A 21,999-nucleotide genomic window follows, 5' to 3' on the forward strand; every position below is an offset into this window, starting at 1 on the left:
CATTAGACCTTGCGATTTGACCAACCTTTGACTTATCCTACTACAGACAATTTGGTGGAAGGAAAACGGAAACGGCGCAGCAACATCAGCTCCCCGGCCACCCCCACCGCCTCCGGCAGCAGCAGCAGCACAACCCCTACCCGCAAGGTCGCCGAAAGTCCCAGAGCCTCTTCCGGAGTTCCCTCAGGCAAAAGGAAACTTATTACTTCTGAAGAGGAAAGGTCCCCTGCCAAGCGAGGCCGCAAGTCTACCACTGTGAAGCCTGGTCAGTGCTGCCTTTGCTTCGTTCTTGCTCAGCCCTTGGTGGGTGCAGGTCAGCTGCTGGAAGGATGGGACCTACTCTCTGGCAGTGGCCGCTCTTCACCCGCTAGAGAGTCAGAGTCTCACTAGCTGCCGGCGGCGGCGCTCGCTCGGCCAGCTTGCCGTGTCGTCTGGCTTTTATCCTCCCAGCAGGGTCCAGACAGGAGGGTGGGACTTGATCTCAAACATTCATTGAACCCTGCATGGATTCTAGGAGGGAAAGAAATAAGGAATTTTAAGCAGAAGGAAAACAGATCAGGCTGCTTGTCTTGGAGCTCTTCCTTTGCCTGCACAGTCTTCTGCTTCCCTCTTTATACTGAGGCCTTAATTCCTAATGACAGGTACTTGAGCCTGTATCTTTATCTCCCAGCCCTCCCCAGTCACTCATGTTCAAAGTTAAGAGGATCAGTTCATCTCTTGTTCACTGAGTGTCTACAGTGACACAGGCCCAAATTGTGGGTCTTGGTAAAGTCGTTAGTCTCTGTTCTGAGGAGGCTCAGGCTTGGGGCATAGATGAAATTCTACTGGCATTCCATTGCCCCGGCCCCTTTGGTTTTCTGGTGTTTTGAGTTGTGTCATCTGAGTATCCCCCCAACACTGCTGTTGTGTTGTAGGGTATTCAAAAACGACAACAAGAGTTAACTTTAGGGGCTGGGAAGGTGGCTCAGTGGTAGAGCGCTTGCCTTGCATGCATGAGGCCCTGGGTTCAATTCCTCAGCACCACATAAGCAGAAAAAGCTGGAAGTGGCACTGTGGCTCAAGTGGTAGAGCGCTAGCCTTGAGCTGAAGAGCTGAGGGACAGTGCCCAGGCCCTGAGTTCAGGCCCCACGACCGGCAAAAAAAAAAAAAAAAAAAAAAGAGTGAACTTTATTGTGAGGCAAGCTTCATACTTATTACTGCATGTATAATCCCTTGAAGTTGATGTACAAAAATTCATTTTCTAGATATTTGAAGAAAACAGAAAAGTTGGTTAACTTTCTCAGATGACAAAGTAGCCATGCATTGTAGTCTGCCTCGCCTTGTCCACACGACATGGTGTTGCCTCTGAGGTCGCTCGCCCTCTGCTGGTTTTGTGTGAAGGAGGCATGCTTGAGGTGTCTGTCATCTTAGCCTTCTATGAGCCTATGGCTCCACTTCTCCAGGTCAGGTATCATTTGCTGTTTTGAGAATGTCCTGGGGCACTTGCAGCATGGGTGTTCTGGGAGTCCTGGAGTGATTGGCTCACTTACCTACCCAGGTGTTGGTGATGGACACTGGACAGCTGACGTTAGTATTTTGATGTGGTTCATGTACATGTAAAGAGTTAATATGAACAATTGTATTTTTTTAAAGGCTACTTCACACTATCACATATCCTGAGGGAAATCGGAGCACTGAGCTGCAGAAGGGGCTGAAGGCTTCTAAGCATTTTTTTGTTTTTTGGTCGGTTGTGGAGCCTGAACTCTGGGCCTGGGCGCTGTCCCTCAGCTCTTCAGCTCAAGGCAAGCGCTCTACCACTTGAACTACAGCGCCACTTCCGGTTTTCTGGTGGTTTATTGGAGATAGGAGTCTCACGGTCTCTCCTGCCCGGGCTGGCTTTGAACCGCGATCCTCAGATCTCAGCCTCCTGAGTAGCTAAGATTACAGGCGTGAGCCACCGGCGCCCGGCGACTTCTAAGCATTTTGCACTCTTACTTTTTTTTTTTGTATTAGAACTACTTTAATGGCCTGAGAAGCATTTATTTTGGCTATATAAAAACAGGGCTACTGGGCACTGGTGGCTCACGCCTGTCATCCTAACTGCTCAAGAGGCCGAGACCTGAGGATCATGGTTCAGAGCCAGCCTGGGCAGGAAAACCCGTGAGATGCTTATCTCCAGTTAATCACAGAAAACCAGAAGTAGTGCTGTGGCTCAGAGTGGTAGAGTGCTTGCCTTGAGTGAAAAAGCTGAGGGACAGCAGTGTCCAGGCCCACGATTGACAATAATTATGGTTTTCATTTCTGGTAATGTACTTAAACTTTGACTTTAAAATCTGAATCTACTGCATTTCGATTTCATTGTGTGTTTACTCCTAGGTTGTTAGCCATAGTAATGGTGTTGGGTCATAGGTCAGGAAAGTTCATTAGGACGTGGCTCTCCCATCAGATCATTCTTGGTGCTGCATCCTTGTGTCTTATTCTAACAAGTGCTCTGTCCTTCCCAGGTGCCGTGGGGGCTGGAGACTTTGTGAGCCCCTGTGAGAGTGGAGACAACACAGGTGAACCTTCTGTCCTAGAAGAGCAGAGAGGACCTTTGCCCCTCAACAAAACCTTGTTTCTTGGCTATGCTTTTCTCCTCACTATGGCCACAACCAGTGACAAGTTGGCCAGCCGCTCTAAACTGCCCGATGGCCCCACAGGAAGCAGCGAGGAAGAGGAAGGTAAGTCCCTTAGGCCCTGGCATGTGCAGCTCCTTTCCTTCCTTCCACTCATTTTATAAGCTGGTGGTTCTTTTGCTGAAGCAGGGTAGAGGGCGGGGTGATTGGCAAGTAGTATCTTGGTTAAGAACATGAAAACTGTTTTCATGAGTGCTTCCTCAAAACAATCTATGTAAACAGATAGGAGATAGATTTTTACCATTCAGTTTACATAGAAGCAGCAAGCTGAAAGCTGCAGAACTGCTTTATGTCAGTAGTGGCACACTCAACGTAGAACCCAAAGGTGGTTTTCCTCCTAGTCAATCGGGTTTCTTAGACCTTGCTATCTCCCGCTAGAGGAAACCCACATGGAGGCAGTTGCAGTCTCTTGAGTCTCAGTTAAGACTAGGAGTAGCCGGGCGCTGGTGGCTCACGCCTGTAATCCTAGCTACTCAGGAGGCTGAGATCTGAGGAACGAGGTTCAAAGCCAGCCCAGGCAGGAAAGTCCGTGAGACTCTTATCTCCAATAAACCACCAGAAAACCAGAAGTGGTGCTGTGGCTCAAGTGGTAGAACGCTCACCTTGAGCTGAAGAGCTCAGGAACAGCGCCCAGGCCCAGAGTTCAAGCCTCACAACTGACCAAAAAAAAAAATGTGGATGACCAGTGCTCTTACAACTGCATGCACTACATACATTTCTCTGGTGTCTTGACCAGCGAAGGCTGGTCAGCAGAAGTAAAATTTATTTCAGTGGTCTGAAAAGTATGCGATATGAGATACAAATAATTATAGCACTGTAAGTGATTGACATGTAACGTTCAGATGTGTCTGACAAGGCTAAAAAAGTTGATGGGACAGTGTTTTGTTAGAGACCCGACTGATGCTGAGCTTTGCAGGAGGTAATCAGAATTAGAGAACGTGGTTGTCATAAAATAGCAGCAAAGAAGACGTGTACTAGCTGCTATTTCAGCTGTATGGACAACTAATGAGCCAAACTTCCTCAACTAATTGCAGTCAGGTGGAGAGAGAGGCAAACAGACATGAGCAGAGTGATCAGGGGGATGCTCTTCAGACAGTGTAAAGAATGGCTTTGAGTAAAGATGCTGTAGTCCAGGGCAACTGGGCTATGGAAGCAGGTGGCATTTCCAAGGGCTACTTGTGTTCAAAACCTATTGATTAAATAGAACTGAGACTGGTACAATGGGAGATGAGGTATGTGAGGACTTTCTTAGCCAAGAATTGTTATTTGTTAGGCATATAGGGTGATTCTGTGTAGTGGTATATGTGTGTTACGGCATTAACTGAGTGTTTATATGCTAGGCTCACGCCTGTAATCCTAGCTACCCGGGAGGCTGAGATTTGAAGATCATGGTTCAAAGCCACCCTGGCAGTAGAGTCCACAGAACTTTTTTTTTTTTTTTTTGTCGGTCATGGGGCTTGAAATCTAGGCCTGGGCGCTGTCCCTCAGCTCTTCAGCTCAAGGCGAGCGCTCTACCACTTGAGCCACAGCGCCACTTCCGGTTTTCTAGTGGTTTATTGGAGACAAGAGTCTCACAGACTTTCCTGCCCGGGCTGGCTTTGAACCAGATCTCAGCCTCCTGAGTAGCAAGGATTACAGGTGTGAGCCACTGGCGCCCGGCTCACAAAACTCTTCTCTCCAGTTAGCCACCAAAAAGCTAGAAGTAGAGCTGTGGCTGCAGTGCCACCCTTAAGTGAGAAAGGGACAGTGCCTAGGCTCTGTGTTCACGTCCAGTGCCAGTTCAGCCCTTCCCCCAAAACATTCAAAAACAAACTGTTCTTTAAAGATTGCTCTTCTCTCCCTCGCCACCCCCAAATGCTGGAGTTTGTACCCAGGGTCTGAATGGAAGCAGGTGCTCTACCACTTGAGCCATTCTGCCAGTCCTTTGTGGTCTTGTTTTCTTTCTGCTTTCACATTCTTGTTCTAATACCCTCAATCCCTTTCCCTAAACCAGGATTCTATAGGTAACGTTGTATGAGATGCTTGTTGTTTAGATCTCCCTCCCCCCACCCCCTCCCGGTCCGGTCGTGGGGCCTGAACTCTGGGCCTGGGCGCTGTCCCTCAGCTCTTCAGCTCAAGGCTAGCGCTCTACCACTTGAGCCACAGTGCTACTTCCGGCTTTTTTCTTTTTGCTTATGTGGTGCTGAGGAATCGAACCCAGGGCCTCATGCGTGCAAGGCAAGCACTCTACCACTGAGCCACCTTCCCAACCCGTTTAGTTATTTACCCCCCCCCCCCCAAAAAAAAAAAGCAAGGGCTGGGAAGGTGGCTTAGTAGTAGAGTGCTTAACCTTGCATGTATGAAGCCCTGGGTTCGAGTTCTCAGTACCACACACACACAAAAAGCTGGAAGGGGTGCTGTGGCTCAAGTGGTAGAGTGCTAGCCTTGAGCAAAAGGAGCTCAGGGACAGTGTCCAGGCCCTGAGTTCAAGCTCCAGGACTGGCCAAAACAACAAAACAGGAATTTGGACAGCTTTTTATGAGAACGAAGGCAGCATGTGAGTTTGAAGTCTGGATTTTGTACTTGCCCAGCAAGTGTCTATCGCTCGAGTATTCCTCCAGCCCTTTTTGTTTTAGTTTTTCAGATAGTCTCCTGCTTTTGCCTGGGTTCATGTTGTTTCTACCTCTCCCCTTCACTTCGCTAGTTAATATATGTGTGATCCAAACACTTGGCTGGTTTTTTGAGAGTGTTTTGCTGACATTCTTCGCCAGGGCTGGCCTTTATCTGCAGTCCTCTTGTCTGACAGTTTTGAAAAGGCATTCTGAGGTTTTGTTTTCACTGCTTTTGGTTTCTGTTGGCGTTCTTTCTTTCTTGGATACTGCTGAGATAGCACCAGAGAATCCCTGATAATTTCAGTCCATGAGAGTCGTAAGAGGATAGTGATGGCATCTATAATAAAAACTTGCTTAATCTTAAAAAATTCACAATTCGGGGTAGGGAAGGTAGCTCAGTGGTAGAGTGCTTGCATGCATGAGGCCCACAAAAGCAGAAAAAGCCAGAAGTGGCGCTGTGGCTCACTTGAGCTGAAGAGCTGAGGGACAGCGCCCAGGCCCAGAGCTCAGGCCCCACGACTGACAAAAAAAAAAAAAAGTTCACAATCCTGCAGTTTTTAAGGAACCCTTAGAAAATGTTATCAAGGAATTAGGAACATGGCACTGGGTTTTCTTAGGGACTCGTCATACAGAAATGGACTTGATCTGGGTTCATTTAATCCTTTCATCTTTGATGGCTTGATATCAATTTGGGATAAACTATTGATGTGTACCTTGGGATGGACAGGGCACTCAGTAAAGAGACTATAATCCAAACTAAGGAGAAGGATGAGAAGAATGGGCTGCCTAAACTGTAATATTGGCTGTATAAATGTAGTGTTCTTGGGGATTGTGGTCATGAGTGACAGCAGCGGTCTCGGATCACCTAGTGAAGTAGACAGTTTGAGGAGGACTGCGTTGGCTGTCGGCATGACGCAGCACCATCTTGGTGCTGCAGGTTGTGACTCAAGACAGAAATTCTGAGTGCAAAAGAATGCCGTGACAAAGCATTCTACCACCAACGAAGAGTTTCTAGATTGAGTTTTCATTTTAAAAAGAACGTGGAGAGGGCTGGGAAGGTGGCTCAGTGGTAGAGCGCTTGCCTGAGGCCCTGGGTTCGGTTCCTCAGCACCACATAAGCCAGAGGTGGCGCTGTGGCTCAAGTGGTAGAGCGCTAGCCTTGAGCTGAAGAGCTGAGGGACAGCACCCAGGCCCAGAGTTCAGGCCCCACAACCGGACCTCCCCCCCAAAAAACAAAAAAAACATGGAGAACGCTGAGTCAAGCAAAGATGAGAGAGGAGGGGAAGAGAGGCGCTGCCAGAGCAGCTCCGTGGGCAGGGGGCCACCCAAGCACTGCTCTGCAAGTGCTGCGCTCCACCAGCTTCTACCCGCAGGGGTGGAGGCAGGGAGGGGGTCTCGGCACTCAACTTTATGCACTGGGTTGGGATTTTTATTTGTGATAAGATTTTAATGAATTTAATGAATTTGATTTCCCAGAACTTACAATTAATTAAAATCTCTAATGTCTTGCTTTTCTTCTTTTTTTAATGTGTTATTTATATAAGAGAGGAGCAGATGACCAGAAAACAAGCTCAAATTAGATATTTGGTCAAAAGAAGCAGTTTCAAATTGCCTAGGGTCATTACAGCTTCAGCTTCATCTCTCATACCTTCTACTTCACCCTCAAGACTGTAGAGCAGTCATTGATGTTCAGTGTCCTGAGGTACTTCAAGATCATCAAAGGTAGATAGTTTTCCATGAAAAGATTGAAACAGGATTTTCTGATTAATCAGTTTAAAATGTAAAACCATAGTTCCCTTATCAGTTAGAAAATTTAAAACCATACTGTCTTTGCACATTCTTATCAAGGGTTAGTTGTAAGGGGGAGCGGTTAAAGATGCTGATCAAGTGGGAATTTGAAGGCAGAGCTAGAGGAAATGGGTGTAAAGCAGCAGAAAAGCTGTAGGGTCGATGAAAGGCCAATTTCCAGATCAGGGCTATTCAGATTTGAATAAGCTTCACGTCCATTCCTGTGACGGCCCCTGACTGACTTCAGTCTTAGTGCAGGAAACATTGCTGCTCTTAGGTGTAAGAGCAACCTCCACCTCTCATATGCCCAGGCCTCCCTGTTCTTGCTCCATCCTCCTTTTTTAACATGGATTCTCACTGTGTTGCCCGTGCTGGTCTTGAACTTGTCATCTCAAGTGATCCTCCTTCCTCAGCCTCTAGAACAGTTGGGATTGCAGTTGTGTACCACCACACTTGACTCTGTCCCTTCTCTTGTAGCATTTTCTAGGTCTCAAATTAGATATTATGACCCATGGGGAAGTCTCTTGTGGCTTTGGGGACACACTGCTGTGAAGGTAGCTGAAGAGTAGAAAAGGCACAATAAACAGGCATACAGAGTAGTACAGGAATCCACTAGCTCAATAATTATCTTGCTATCTTTTTTTTAAACATAGAGTTTTTAGAAATTCCACCTTTCAACAAGCAGTACACAGAATCCCAGCTTCGTGCAGGAGCTGGCTATATACTCGAAGACTTCAATGAAGCCCAGGTGAGAGGAGTTTGTGCATGGAGCAAAGGTCTGGGGGCTGGATAAAGTAGCCAGGGGTTTTAGGAACAGGGAACCTGTCAAACTGTTGCTGCATGAAGTAGAATTTTTATCGTATTCAAAAAGAAAAGTTAGAACCTAGGACTACTTGAGCTTGATTTTCCATGTTTAGTGGAACTTCCTATATCAGTATTACTGAGGCTGAGCATGACATGGGCCATTGACACTTGGGGATTAGGCCCTCAGAAAGCTGTAGATGAATATAGTCTGTGGAAGTTTGGGCTTCTCAGTGACAGAACTGAAATATGACTCTTATTTTGGTTAGCATTTGGAACTCTTTAGATCTGCTCCTATTTAGGTTTCTGTAGGTATCACCAGAACTACTGGCTCTGTCCTTTTCTTTCAGTGTAACACAGCCTACCAATGTCTCCTAATTGCTGATCAGCATTGTCGAACCCGAAAGTACTTCCTGTGCCTTGCCAGTGGGATTCCGTGTGTGTCTCATGTCTGGGTCCATGACAGCTGCCATGCCAACCAGCTCCAGAACTACCGTAATTATCTCTTGCCAGCTGGTTACAGCCTTGAAGAGCAAAGAATTCTAGATTGGTACGTATTTGAGAGCCTGCCCCACAGTTCCACCACCATCTAGAGCTAAATAGGGAGACAGCAAGCATTTGAAAGGAGAATTTAATTCAGCATGAGCATTTCCAGAAAATAGACTGCAGTAGACTAAATCACAATTTCAAACTATTTTAGCATTTCTAGTTTAGTTAGCTCTATGGTGGTGGATATCCTTTGAAAATATGGGAGGATTTTTATATAGGTTCAGAATTCCCTACCTGCAAGACGACCTAAGTTTTAAAGCATTGAAGCAAAATTAAACACCTGAGGAGCATGATCTCAGCCCCTGGACAGAGATCTGAAGAGTAGCTTCAGAAAGCCGGGGAACATGATTCACAAAAGAGAACAGGGACAATTTTCCCAATACAAGGCTCAGTTTTGATACCATTCAGATGTGTTCAAGTCCTTTGTAGAAGGGTCTTTCTTTGTTGGATATGTTCTGCTACACTAAGGTCTTCTCACTCCTTCACAGGCAACCCCGTGAAAATCCTTTCCACAATCTGAAGGTACTGTTGGTGTCAGACCAACAGCAGAATTTCCTGGAGCTCTGGTCTGAGATCCTCATGACTGGTGGGGCAGCCTCCGTGAAGCAGCACCATTCAAGTGCCCATAACAAAGGTACCTGGGAAGCATGCATGTCCTTGCTCCAGGAATGTCCTGGGACCATAGCTTAAGGCCATGTGGTCCCAGTCTCAGTCGTGGTAGTTGTCTGACTTTATTCCTATTGCTAAAACAGTACCTAGACTGTTCGTGTCTTTACTAATTCTCTGTGGTATGTCCCATAAACATTTCTATAATGCCAGTGTATAACTTTCATTTTTGGTTGTGAGCAGCAGGAGTGGTGGGTTTAACAAAATAGGGTTTGGGGAGAGTGGGATCTACCTTTTTGTTTTTGGTTAGTCATGGGGATTGAACTCTGGGCCTGGGCGCTGCCCCCTGTGCTCTTCAGCTCAAGGCCAGCGCTCTACCGCTTGAGCCACAGCGCCACTTCCGTTTTTTTTTTTAGTGATTTACTGGAGATAGTCTCACAGACTTTCCTGCCCGGGCTGGCTTTGAACTGCAATCCTCAGCTGTGAGCCTCCTGAGTAGCGGGGATTATGGGTGTGAACCACCTTTTTAACGGAGGCCTAACATGACTCTTGCTTCTTGCAGACATTGCTTTAGGAGTGTTTGATGTGGTAGTGACGGACCCGTCATGTCCAGCCTCGGTGCTGAAATGTGCTGAAGCGTTGCAGCTGCCGGTGGTCTCACAAGAGTGGGTGATCCAGTGCCTCATTGTTGGGGAGAGAATTGGATTCAAGCAGCATCCAAAATATAAACACGATTATGTTTCTCACTGAAGGTATTTGGTCTTACCAGTTTCATTCCTTGCTATTATTGTGAGATTGTCCTTTAACCGGGTTTTAAATGTGTCTTTTAATCAGGTTTTAACTGTGTCTTGTGTGTAACTGGATTCTTTGCATGGATCTTGTACATAGTTTTATTTGCTGGACTTTTATGATAAAATAAATGTTGAATCTCTTTGGTTGTAGTAACTGGGATTCCTTCACGTTTCTTTGAGCTTAATCTCAGAACAACAAACATAGTACCTTCCTTCTGAGGTTTGCAATAGGCTTGTTCATTTTAGGAGATAGCCAGCAGAAAGAATTTAGAAATGAGCTTTCTTCTGTGGAATTCTTGTTAAAATTTAGCCCAGGCTGCCTAAAATATCATACTTCTGAAAAACACAGTTGCAAGCAGGTGAGAGCCCAGGTGAATAGTTGCGCCAAAAGTTGGTTGGGAGAGCTCTAAAGTTTTTGGACCACTACTGATTCGTAAGGAGACTAGTAATTTCAGAGCTGAAGGGAAAAGGACGAATCGCTAAAAATGAGCAGAGAATGACTATAAACTAGTGGGAGTCATTACTATTACTGTATGATGGTAGGCAGGGTTGCTGAAGCTGTTCCTCATCTCCCCTCTAGCATCATTCCTGCTAATGTCTTCTCATTCTGTAAAGAACACATTCTTTCTGTGAAGATCAAAATAGTGATTATTTTAGCCTTGGTGGGTATTCAATCTGTCCACAACTACTGAACTTTGTTGTGAGAAGAGTAAGCACCATAGACAACAGGTAAATGAAGCCAAGTTTCAATATAGTTGTACTTAAAAGATGCACAGCAGGCCAGTTTGTCAACTCCTGCATTATGGGCAATTAGCAGCTGCAGGAATGAAAGATGTATGTAGTAGGAAATGTGGAGATGAAGACCATACTGGAGTAGAAGCAGTCCAGAATACTGTATTCTTTTCCAGTTTGCATCTTGTTTATTTTCTTCATGTTGAAGTTAACCTTAAATGATTGTCAGGGGTAGTTGGGGGCCATGAGGGAAATACCAATTTCTGTGATTTAAGATAAGACATTTGGAGCTCCAGTGTGACCTCTAGTTTTTCTTAAATGCAGTAGACAGAATTTCCCTTTTACTAGTCTGAAAGAACTGGAACTTACTGGCAAAATTCTTCAGGTTCACAGTTTTGAAGATCCTTAAGAGTGGGTGGAGGCTGTCAATCATACATTTCTGAAGGAGGAAAGATAATGTGTGTATATAAATTTCTTGGTGGGCAGAGGGAAAGCCTTTATTTGGTTGGTAAGTAAAATCTAGCGGCTGACTTATTTATAAACAATTTTATTTTTTCATAAACTGAATCAAATATTTAATTCATTATCTCTACTGTTTATGAAGTACCTTTCACATCTTTGAGTGGTAAATTGCTATTGCCTAAAATGAGCATACAGCAGTCTCACTGTAAAGGATCAGGGCCCCTGCATAGCCAGCAAAGGGACAGCTGACTGACCCACAGGTTCTCTTGGTGAAAAAGAATCTCTCTAAGGAGCAGCCGTTACCTTCCCCTGGGGAGTGATGGAAGGATTTGTACTTCTGCATGGCTTGCATGGCTTCTAGGAGAAAAGGTAGAACTCTCACCAGGCTGTAGGCATTTGGTGAGTTGCTAGAGATTGAGATGTTTGTTTTGAATCTTCTGTTACAGACTCGGGAATGTGGTGTGAGACTTCAGTTTAAGAACCAGAAATGTTCACATCCCAAAACTATAAAAGAAAACAGATGTATTAAATATTTATCATGCCTCCCCATCTTTACAGCTTTATAAAACACATTCAAAAGAGTTTGGCTTCTGTGAAATCACTTAGAAAGGAAGGCTTTCTTGTACTTTTCTGAGTGGGACTGATTGAAACCAAGTAATCACTGAATCTCAGTGTTAATGATTTACAAGGTTTAGAATCACCTCTGACACATAAAGAAACCCGGGAGCAGCAAAACTCAGCACCTGTGGCTTCATAGCTAGTTCAAGTCAGAATGAGATTAAGCATGGCAGCAATATGTATAACTGGCAGAAGACTGAAAGCCTTACTTAAGTAAGAGGGTTTTAAGTATACATTTACTACGGTAATGATTTTTAGTAGAAAATAACCACTAAAATTATTAAAGGTGTTTTGTTTACATATATCATCTCTGAACCTTGTTATGAGGGCATTTGGAATAGATGCTAAAGTCATCTGGAGTTTTATAAAGAGGCAACCCACCATCCTTCCACACTCATACCCAAAGTCTACAGTTTCCCCATGACTATCCCTACCTGCCCAGAGTTCCTCCAGCTTGGGTATAGTATTTGTTGTAATCTAATCGTAAGAGTAGTTGAGCCAAATCTGAGTTGATTTGATGATTGCGAACACTGGAGAGAATCTTGAACAGGAGTGAAGACTGGCGGCTGAAGCCCTACAGGAAGAAGTCAAGCAAGCTGTCAATCCATGAACTCACTGACTCTCCATGCCAACAGCTCAGGGTAGAGCGAGTGCTATAGAAGCAGCCTTCTAGTAGCTCCTAAAATGGCTTCTTAGTAACCAGGCCTATAAAATGAATTACTCCCTACTTATTAGCAGGAATTTAGCATCTGGTACTAAGGTTGGGCAGAGAGAACTTGCTTTTGTTACAGCCCACTGAGAGAGGGAGCGCTGAGACGTGAGGAGGGGGGAATGTGGTGGGGAGCACCGCCTGCCTGTGTGGACGTGGTGGGCTGGACACAGTATTCAGGGCTGAATGGTTTTTGGACATTGTGGTGGCACATTAATCATCTACTTCAAAAATCAAGTGGTACTAACATTCCTATCTTTGTATCTTGCAATTTCAGTGTGTATATATACTGGGGAAATACTTGAGTGGACTGAGAGAGAGGAAAGATCATGAGTTGTCTACAGGCAAAACTGCCTCTGTCCTTTAGCCAAGTAGATAGACTCACCTTCACAAGAATGCCCAGTTGCGCAGCCCCGCGCTCATCCAGCGGGCCCAGATTCTGGCTGACCAGCGAACAAAAACTGTGACAGAGATCTAGGATTTCATTCAAGCAGTGAAATACCTATCCAGTAAACAGATGTGGCATTAGGATAATAGATACCTGTGCAATTATTTGGAGACACAGTCTGATAGCTGACTTTCCCTGTCTGACTGCCGTCTGCAAGACCAGCTAGCTCTCAAACGCATAACCCTCTTCCTGCACAAAACCTCCACTCTGTTCACACTGTCATCATTTCTTAGATCTTCAGAGTATAAGTATGTTTCCCTGGGTCTGTGATGAGCTTCTCCTTCATAGCAGTTTAAACAAGCCTGCTCTCGGTGGAGTACTTTCCAAGTAGCCTTTAGTGAACCCCCCTTCTCTGCCATAGGATCTGTACTGTTGTTCACTTGGCAACTGCGTTGTTATTGACCTTTGTGTGTACATGTCTTCATTTCTCCAACTAGATTGTGAGCTCCTTAAGGGCAGAGCCATGACTTATACCTCTGTAATCCCCAGTGCCTTGCATACAGTAAGCACTCAATAAAGATTTCATGATGACAACCTGCTCTGATATTCTCCTTTTCCCCAAGGATGCAGCAGGCTGTTCAAGGTCACTGTCTAATTAGTTGTTTGGGCAGTTTTCAATTCACAAAACCATCTGGAGTGGCATCTGTAACTTGTATAGCAAGAGTCACAAACTGAAAGTCAAAACAGAAGTCTAGCACCTTTGGGGTGGCACTTCCGGCTTTTTTCTTTTCGCTTATGTAGTGCTGGGGAATCGAACCCAGGGCCTCAGGCATGCAAGGCAAGTGCTCTACCACTTGAGCCTCCTTCCCAGCCCCTTAACTTTGCTTTTATAAGTTAAATAAAAATATTTAGCACACAGTGCTAATAGTTTCCTATCCTGTTAGCCAAGCATCCTTACTTACAGGTTTCAGCAAGATAAAGGACTGAGCCAGCAAGTTGCTGAGGAAGTGGTCATGAGCCAGGCGGATGCTTTCAAAGTCTCGGGTAGAGTTGATTTGATGAAGCAACTGTGAGAACTGAGACTCCAGAACATCTACCTGGTACACAGTTACAGAAATGATGCTTTAGTACCTTTCAATCTGAGCACTGTAAAGCCACTTCCAACCTGACCAGAAACAATCACACTGCCTAGCCATGCAGAAGTTTTGTTTTTTGACAATACTGATGACTGAATTCAATGCGTTGGCAAGAAGTGCTCTACCCCTTGAACCACAGCCCCAGTCCGCTTGTTTTTTTGTAGTGCTGGGATTTGAACTGAGGGCCTTATGCAGGATAGGCAGGTGCTCTCCTACTTGAGCCATGTCCCAGCCCTTTTTGCTTTATTTAGTTGGTTGTGGGTCTTGAACTCTGGGCCTGGGTGCTTCCCTTGGCTCTAAAGCTCAACATCACTTGAGCTACAGCACCACTTCCAGTTTTCTGGTGATTAATTGGAGATAAGAGTCCCACAGACATTCCTGCCCAGGCTGGCTTTGAACCGCGATGCTTACATCTCAGCCTCCCGAGTAGCTAGGATTACAGGCGTGAGCCACTGGCACCTCGCTTGCTTTAATTTTTAATATGGTTTTGCATTAATGCCTAAGCCAGCTAACTGATTTGTGTACCTGAGATGACAGGCTAATGCTTGGCCAGCCTCTTATTGCCTGAGACTCCTGTCCAGGCTAGGCTGTCCTTAAGAACTGTGATCTTCCTGATCTCTACCTTCTGAGTACCTAGGACTATAGATATAAGTCATTGTGCCCCACAAAATAATCTTGACTTTTTCTAAAACCCCAGCATTTTTGCCGAACACAGAACGTAAGTCCACTTTAATCCTATTTCCTAGGCACACAGTCCTGGGACGTGAACTCTGGGCTCGTACTTGCTGGTCATGGCTCCACTGCTGAACCATGCCTCAGCCTCTCCTTAGCCCTCTTTCTGCGCATCCCTTAGAACATACCTGCAGATAGTACTGAAGGTTGTCCACTAAGAAGGCCATGTGGTTCCGTAGCCGCCACTTGATGGCGTCGGTCTGGCTGGACTTGAGGTGCTTGCGCTGCATTTGTACAGCCCAGCAGTGCTGCAGTTCAGCCTGGGCCCGGCGCACACTCAGTAAATACTTAAAAACAACATTGTACCTGGGGCAGACACACCAGGTTAGTCAAGACACAAACCCTACTCCACCCAACTAGGGTCCATGACACCCCTAACCCTCCCCAAAGTGACAGGAAAGACTGGCTAGAGATGTGGACTAATATACTGAAACTACTTTTCTTTCTTTTGCCAGTCTTTGGGACTTGAACTCAGGGCTGGGCACTGTACCTGAGGCTCTTTGTGCTCAAGGCTAGTGCTCTACCACTTGAGCCACAATGCCATTCTGGCCTTTTCTGGTAAGTTTATTGGAAATAAGAATCTCATCAACATTTCTGCCCTGGCTCGCTTGGAACCACGATCCTCAGATCCTAGCCTCCTGAGCTCTCAAGCTGGCGCTCACTTGAAGCTGATTTACACAGTAAAACAGAATAGCAAAACGTATATCTCATATATATCTATATCGATCTCTCTATATGTATGCATGTATGTATGATACAACTACAGAAAAAGGAAAGGAAACATGGGATCTGAGCTGGAGGAGCACAGATGGTCAGGGAGGACACATCAGTAGATGACATTATCAGTGTTGTGTTTGTGTTTTTCTGGTGTGTGTTCAGGCAGGAGAGTCTTGTATGGACTGGTAAGTATGATATGAATCAAGGATTAGGATTCCGAGAAGACACATGTCTTATTTGGCAAATTTAAAAAAGAATTGGTTTGGGCTGGGAAGGTGGCTCAGTGGTAGAGCGCTTGCCTTGCATGCTCAAGGCCCTGGGTTCGATTCCTCAGCACCACATAAGCAAAAAGAAAAAAGCCGGAAGCGGCGCTGTGGCTCAAGTGGTAGAGCACTAGCCTTGAGCTGAAAAGCTGAGGGACAGTGCCCAGGCCCAGAGTTCAGGCCCCACGACTGGACCCTCCCTCCCCCCCAAAAAAAAAAAAGAATTGGTGTAAGTAGCTATATGCCTGAATCTTGGCTTTGTACAACTATTTAAAACATAGTGAGCTGGGTGCAGTGACACACACTAGAATAGTCCTAGAACATGGATGTCAGAGGCCAGCCTGGAGGGTTTTGTGAGACCTGGTGTCAAATAAGAAACGAAGCCAAATGAATAAAAAGTGTTAAAACTTGTTGGTTGGCTTCTTGCTACTTTCTGTAAATGGCTTCCCTTGGAAGTCAGGTGGTGACACTTATGAGAAACAAATACTCACTTTTCTAGGACAGCTGGGGTGAAGAGTATGTGTAGAGGCCACTGTACTTTGTAGGAAAGACCTAGAGCTGCCCAGCCAGATGCAGGAGCTTCCCGGGGGGAGGTTTCTCGAGAAGGGCCTTCTCTTGTCTGAGTAGCATCTCCTATGTTTGATGAAGAAGGAAAGGAAGAAATCCCAACTTTAGTAGTCCAGAGAGCCAACAGAATGGCATTCACAAGATAGTTTCATGGAGTTGACAGTGGCAGAGCATAGAACAGATGCAAATGCAGAGAAGCAAGGAAACCTAGGAGAGAGGCTCTCTTGGAAGGCCTTCTAGAGATGCTTTTATCTTTCAATTTAAAACCTGGAAGCTGAGCACCAGTGAATCACACCTGTATCCCAGCTACTTAGGAGGCTGAGATCTGAAGGTTGAGGTTCAAAGCCCAAGCCTGGACAGCTAAGTTCATGAGACTCTTACCTCCAATTAATCACAGATAAAGCCAGAAGTAGAGCTGTGGCTAGCTTTGAACAAAAGCAGCTCAGGGACTGCCCAGGCCAAGAGTTCAATCCCCAGGACCTGTTTTAACAACAAAAAACTAGGGCTGGGAAGGTGGCTCAGTGGTAGAGAGCTTGCCTTGCATGCATGAGGCCCTGGGTTCGATTCCTCAGCACCACATAAACAGAAAAAGCCTGAAGTGGTGCTGAGGCTCAAGTGGTAGAGCGCTAGCCTTGAGCTGAGGGACAGCGCCCAGGCCCAGAGTTCAGGCCCCACGACTGGACCCAAAAAAAGAAAAAGAAAAGAAAAGAAAAGGCCAGAGGTGGAGCTGTGGCTCAAGTGGTAGAGCACTAGCCTTGAGCTGAAGAGCTGAGGGACAGCGCCCAGGCCCAGAGTTCAGGCCCCACGACTGGACCCAAAAAAAGAAAAAGAAAAGAAAAGAAAAGGCCAGAGGTGGAGCTGTGGCTCAAGTGGTAGAGCACTAGCCTTGAGCTGAAGAGCTGAGGGACAGCGCCCAGGCCCAGAGTTCAGGCCCCACAACCAACAACAAAAAAAACAACAAAAAACTATGGAGGATGGAAGTAAGTATCAGGGACCATTCTGGCAGCTTAAAAAAAAACATTGAAAACAAAATTATCAATATGATCTCACTTAACCTTTCTAGATTTAGTAACTTTCCTTTCTCCCTCATGAAATTAAGACCACTGTACTGGGTAGTTTCTAAGGCCCGTGAGCTACTACCTTCATGGTACCTTCATAGTTCTGAAGGGGGATGGAAGCAGAGACAGTAAACAGATGAAGCCTTAAGGGAGGCAGAAATAGCAAACCTTTGTGTTCCTTTCCATGATACTCAATTGTCAAGTGCAGCAGAGGGAGCAAGTTGTCATCATCCAGCAGCACCTTGTGTGCGGACTGTTGAAAGGCCACATTTACATCTGTAAGAAAAAACACACAGGCTAATATGAAAGCTAATAGTAGGGTGCACGGGACATACTAACTTTTGCCTGACTACCATTCGTCCCTCTTCCTTTCTTGCTGGTTAACAGCCTCCTTCAAAGAATTCCTGAAGTTCCAGGGGTGATGGCAACATGGTCTTGGGTAGACAGGTGAGCCACACATGATCAGATGGGAGTAGTCTGTTACGCAGTTTTATTTAGTGATAGGGCTAGAAACCGCCAATCCAGAGGCAGTGTTCAGATTTTCAATGAGTTCAGCTGTTTTAACGATAATGAGTTGATTTTATATCCAGCTACTTTCCCATAGGCATGTATCAGCTCTAGGTATTTGATAGAGTCTCTGAGGCCTCTAAGTAAGATCATCTGCAAAGAGGAATAGTTTATGGTTTCTTCCTTCCCTGTTTGGACCTCTTTATGTCTTTTTCTTGCCTTATTGCTCTAGCTAGGAATTCTAGTTTTGTATTAAAAAAGAGAGGAGGGGCTGGGAATATGGCTTGTCTAGCATACACGAAGCCCCAGGTTAAGAGTGCTAGCCTTGAGCAAAAAGCAGCTCAGGGATAGTGCTCAGGCCTGGAGAATGGACATCCTTGTTTTGTTCTTGATTCTAGAGGAAATGGTTTTAGTTTTTTCCATTTGTTGTGATGTTGGCTGTAGGTCTTGAGCGGGGGAGGGGGCGGTAAATGGGGAGAATGATGGGAGGGTGATGCACTGTATTCATAATCTGATGTCAACTGAAACCTCTTTGTACAATTTAAAAAAATCACAAGATAAAACAGAAACATAGTTCAGATGTAACCTTGGTATGTTGCTAACACTCCAAACCAGAATCTGAGAAGAAAGGCAAAGAGTGAAGACAGGGAGAGACCAAGTATTACAGCATCATGTGAGCTATCAGATCAAACCTTGCATAAAGCCAGTGCCTCTAACCTTTTAGTTAGGAGAATTGACAATCTCCCCTTTTTATTGGCCTTGCTTAAGTGAATCTGAACTGGGTTTTGTGATAGCTGCAACCAAAAAAATAATGTTACTATAGTAGGTGTCTATTATTAAGCTAGAAAAACAAGAACCTTCTTTTTTCTTCCTGGATTATTTTCTTTTTCTTTGATTTTGGCTCTGACCATTACCCAGCTCTCTTTATGTAGTCTGAATGGGAAACAGCCAATGGTCAAACAGTGGACAGTTGACTGAGCTGGTCATTTCCTTGTGTTTAACCTTCTTACACTGATAGGTATGTTACTACCTAGGTTCCCTTGGAACTCTCTGCTCCTGATGAGACCACTGGAGGGTATGTTTTTCTGAGGTCTTGGGACAACACTCAGACCCAAGATACAGGAAGAGGAAGAACGAAGACACTGATAGTTCAAGCCACACTAGTCATAGCCCATGTTGCTGAAATTCCAGAAAAGAGCAGATTCTCCCTCTCTAACTAGACCAGCCCATGCCACACTGCCCTGATTCAGAACCTAAAGAGTTCCAGTACAACACTACAAGTCACAATAAATCACAATATGCACCATTATGACAGTATAAACCAATAAAATACCTGGGCTGAAGGTCTACAGTACCAGCTCTTCCAGGAAGGGTCAGAGTGCTAAAGTGAGCTGCCCTGAGAGGCTCTCCCATCTTTTGGAGCACTGTGCCCCCAGGCTGCTCATCTATGGAGCAGCCTAAAACAGCAGCACTAGGCAAACACCCCACAGGGTCTCAGGGCCACAAGCAATTACCATGCTCAGTGACTGCGGCAGGTGGTGTCTTCAACATGTGCTGAGCTGTGTCAATGAAGGCCTGAAACAGTTCTCCTCGTCCCAAAAGGTAAAAGTCTTTAATGATCTGCGGAAAGAATTTCCATTTTTAATTCTGCAAAGCAAGGTCAGAGGTCCTGACAGTTTCACATAGAATTTCCCAATCTTCTCAGTCTGAAGGATATAGGCAGAGGCATTTCAAACTGGCATTTTCAGCAGTTTCTCATAAGCAGGACTCATTCCTGTTTGAACACTACACCAGAGACAGTACAGCTGCTGTGTAGGAGGCCCGTTTAAGGGGATGGGATGGACAGAGAAACAGCAAGGTTCAGGGGGAATGGAAGCTAGCCAAGCCCACCAGACAGGCCCTATGGGATGCAGACCTGAGAGCCAGGTGCGCAAACCCAAGCTCAAAATCTGAAGCATGGTCCAAGAAAGAGATGGCCAGTCAAAATGGTGTACAAAAAGAGAAATGGCCAATAGAATAGAATCTGTACTAACCCCATAGAAACCTGTCTCTTCATCAAGAGCAGTGGAGCAGTAGCAACAGCAGCATTATGCTCTGCTTCCCTGAACATGCGTCTGTCATACTGGCATCCTGGTTTGGTTTTGTTTTTTGTCTCAGTACATTCTTTCACCAACCCTTGGCTGGAGCTCCAAATACCCATGACAGTTTTCATCAGCGTTAAGAGCAATGAGTCCACTGTGGAAGTCTGGGTATAAACAACCAATGTTTTCAGTTAAAGAATGTAAGTCATGGGGCTGGGAAGGTGGCTCAGTGGTAGAGCGCTTGCCTTGCATGCATGAGGCCCTGGGTTCGATTCCTCAGCACCACATAAGCAGAAAAAGCCAGAAGTGGCACTGTGGCTCAAGTGGTAGAGTGCTAGCCTTGAGCTGAAGAGCTGAGGGACAACGCTCAGGCCCAGATCTCAGGCCCCATGACTGGCAAAAAAAAAAAAAAAAAGAATGTAAGTCATGGGCTGGGAAGGTGGCACAGCAGTAGAGCGCTTGCCTCACATGCATGACGCCCTGGGTTCGATTCCTCAGCACCACATAAACAGAAAAGGCCCAAAGTGGCACTGTGGCTCAAGTGGTAGAGCATTAGCCTTGAGCTGAAGAGCTCAGGGACAGTGCCCAGACCTAGAGTTCAAAGACCATGACCAAAAGAACCAAAAAACCCAAGAATGTAAGTCACTACCCACCCAGTATCATTTTAAGGCTTAAAGGATATCTAAATTATTACCTTCAGTTGACCCAGTAAATCTGACTCTTCCACCATCAGCTTCCAGAGATGCTACGGCAAGAACAACAACAAAAAAGTTGATTACAGGACAAACCCAGCAGTTAAAAAATAACCAGAGCTGGGCACCGGTGGCTCACATCTGTAATCCAAGTCGGGAGACTGAGATCTAAGGATCATGGTTCAAAGCTAGCCCAAACAGGAAAGTCTGTGAGACTCTTATCTCTAATAAATAACAGAAAAATAGAAGTGGCACTGTGGCTCAAGTGGTAGAACACTAGCCTTGAGCTAAAGGAGCTCAGGGACAGCGTCCAGGCCCAGAGTTCAAGCCCCAAGACTGGTAAGAAAAAAATAAAATAATTAACCTGAGTCTGAGCTTCATTCTATTTGTGTCTGGGGCAATGGTGGGAAATAAATCCAGGACCTTGTGGATGATGGGCAAGTGTTTGCTCTCCCAACTGAGCTACATCCCCGATCCCAAAATCCAGTTTTTTGCTTTTCATCTTTGCAAATTGGAAACAGTATGTAACAATATATTCATTTCAAAATTTCAAAAGTGCATTTTCTTCTGTGAATTATATATTCAAAAGGCAGAAATAGAGTCAATGAGAAGAGATGACGACACCAGCCTCTTTGGAAGAGAGGCTGAGCCAGGTTGTATACATACAGAGGTGAGGTGATCTCTTTTTTTTTTTTTTAAATGTTGGTCCCTGGGCTTCAACTCTGGGCCTGGGCGCTGTCCATGAGCTCTTTTGTTCAAGGCTAGCACTCTATCACTTGAGCCAGAGCTTCACTTTGATTTTCTAGTGCTTCAGTGAAGATAAGAATCTAACAGACTTTCCTGCCTGGGCTGGCTTTGAATTGTGATCCTCAGATCTCAGCCTCCTGAGCAACTAGGATTACAAGAGTAAGCCATTGGTACAGCGCCCAGCCAGTTTTGCCTCTTTTTAAAACAGAGCTTTTATTTTTTTCTTGCCTTCAATTATGTTCAAGCTAAGCTGTAAACTGGGTTAAAAAGAAAGGAAAGTCAATTTCTTGAGGACCCAACATATTTTCTGTCTGAAACACTGTAAGACAAAAAGACAAACCTCAGGGGCTGGGAAGGTGGCTCAGAGGAAGAGCGCTTGCCTTGCATGCCTGAGGCCCTGGGTTTCATTCCTCAGCACCACATAAGCAAAAAGCTGGAAGTGGCGCTGTGGCTCAAGTGGTAGCGCGCTAGCCTTGAGCTGAAGAGCTGAGGGACAGTGCCCAGGCCCAGAGTTCAGGCCCCACGACCAGACCCAAAAAAAAAAAAAAAAAAAAAAGACAAACCTCAGCTACAGTACTACGAATACGATCCACCACCTGCTCAAAGTCGACCAGGCTGAAGAGAGGCTGCTGCTTGAGCCGGTGCAGCTCTGCTGCAAATGTGTCCTCCTGGTTCTTCAAAATGGATCCTGCAGCACAGGACAGTGCAGTCGGAGGAGGAAGGGCAGTTGGGACAGCAAGGGCTCTGGAGAAGGCAGCCGTCAGGACTACCCTCCAGCTGCTCGGTACCAGGCAGGCTGTAGGCCACAGG

At 45.6% G+C, this 21,999-nt stretch overlaps 2 protein-coding genes across 6 annotated transcripts in view; one reads left to right on the forward strand and one right to left on the reverse strand.

Moving 5' to 3' along the window:
* Tp53bp1 (tumor protein p53 binding protein 1) overlaps positions 1-9,934 on the forward strand; it is a 66,763-nt gene extending 56,829 nt beyond the window's left edge. For both annotated transcript variants that reach the window (XM_013010110.1, XM_013010109.1), the window contains 6 exons: positions 47-265; positions 2,484-2,699; positions 7,687-7,781; positions 8,185-8,384; positions 8,872-9,017; positions 9,552-9,934. In XM_013010110.1, coding sequence (XP_012865564.1) covers positions 47-265; positions 2,484-2,699; positions 7,687-7,781; positions 8,185-8,384; positions 8,872-9,017; positions 9,552-9,739 — 1,064 coding nt within the window. In that variant the 3' untranslated portion in view covers positions 9,740-9,934. The remainder of the gene's footprint in view (positions 1-46; positions 266-2,483; positions 2,700-7,686; positions 7,782-8,184; positions 8,385-8,871; positions 9,018-9,551) is intronic.
* Positions 6,731-21,999, reverse strand: part of Tubgcp4 (tubulin, gamma complex associated protein 4) — a 28,659-nt gene continuing 13,390 nt past the window's right edge. For 2 of the 4 annotated variants that reach the window (XM_013010106.1, XM_013010108.1), the window contains exons 9-18: positions 21,753-21,877; positions 20,445-20,495; positions 19,184-19,289; positions 17,331-17,438; positions 16,029-16,170; positions 14,686-14,863; positions 13,652-13,786; positions 12,687-12,803; positions 12,027-12,166; positions 11,044-11,478 (exon numbers count right to left, since the gene is read on the reverse strand). In XM_013010106.1, coding sequence (XP_012865560.1) covers positions 11,466-11,478; positions 12,027-12,166; positions 12,687-12,803; positions 13,652-13,786; positions 14,686-14,863; positions 16,029-16,170; positions 17,331-17,438; positions 19,184-19,289; positions 20,445-20,495; positions 21,753-21,877 — 1,115 coding nt within the window. In that variant the 3' untranslated portion in view covers positions 11,044-11,465. Of the gene's footprint in view, positions 7,592-9,997; positions 10,952-11,043; positions 11,479-12,026; positions 12,167-12,686; positions 12,804-13,651; positions 13,787-14,685; positions 14,864-16,028; positions 16,171-17,330; positions 17,439-19,183; positions 19,290-20,444; positions 20,496-21,752; positions 21,878-21,999 lie in introns of those variants that run through there. The other 2 variants (XR_001174799.1, XR_001174798.1) reach the window with 2 other exon arrangements.

Source organism: Dipodomys ordii, unplaced genomic scaffold, assembly GCF_000151885.1.
Source record: "Dipodomys ordii isolate 6190 unplaced genomic scaffold, Dord_2.0 Scaffold11, whole genome shotgun sequence".
NCBI classification, from domain to species: Eukaryota; Metazoa; Chordata; class Mammalia; order Rodentia; family Heteromyidae; genus Dipodomys; species Dipodomys ordii.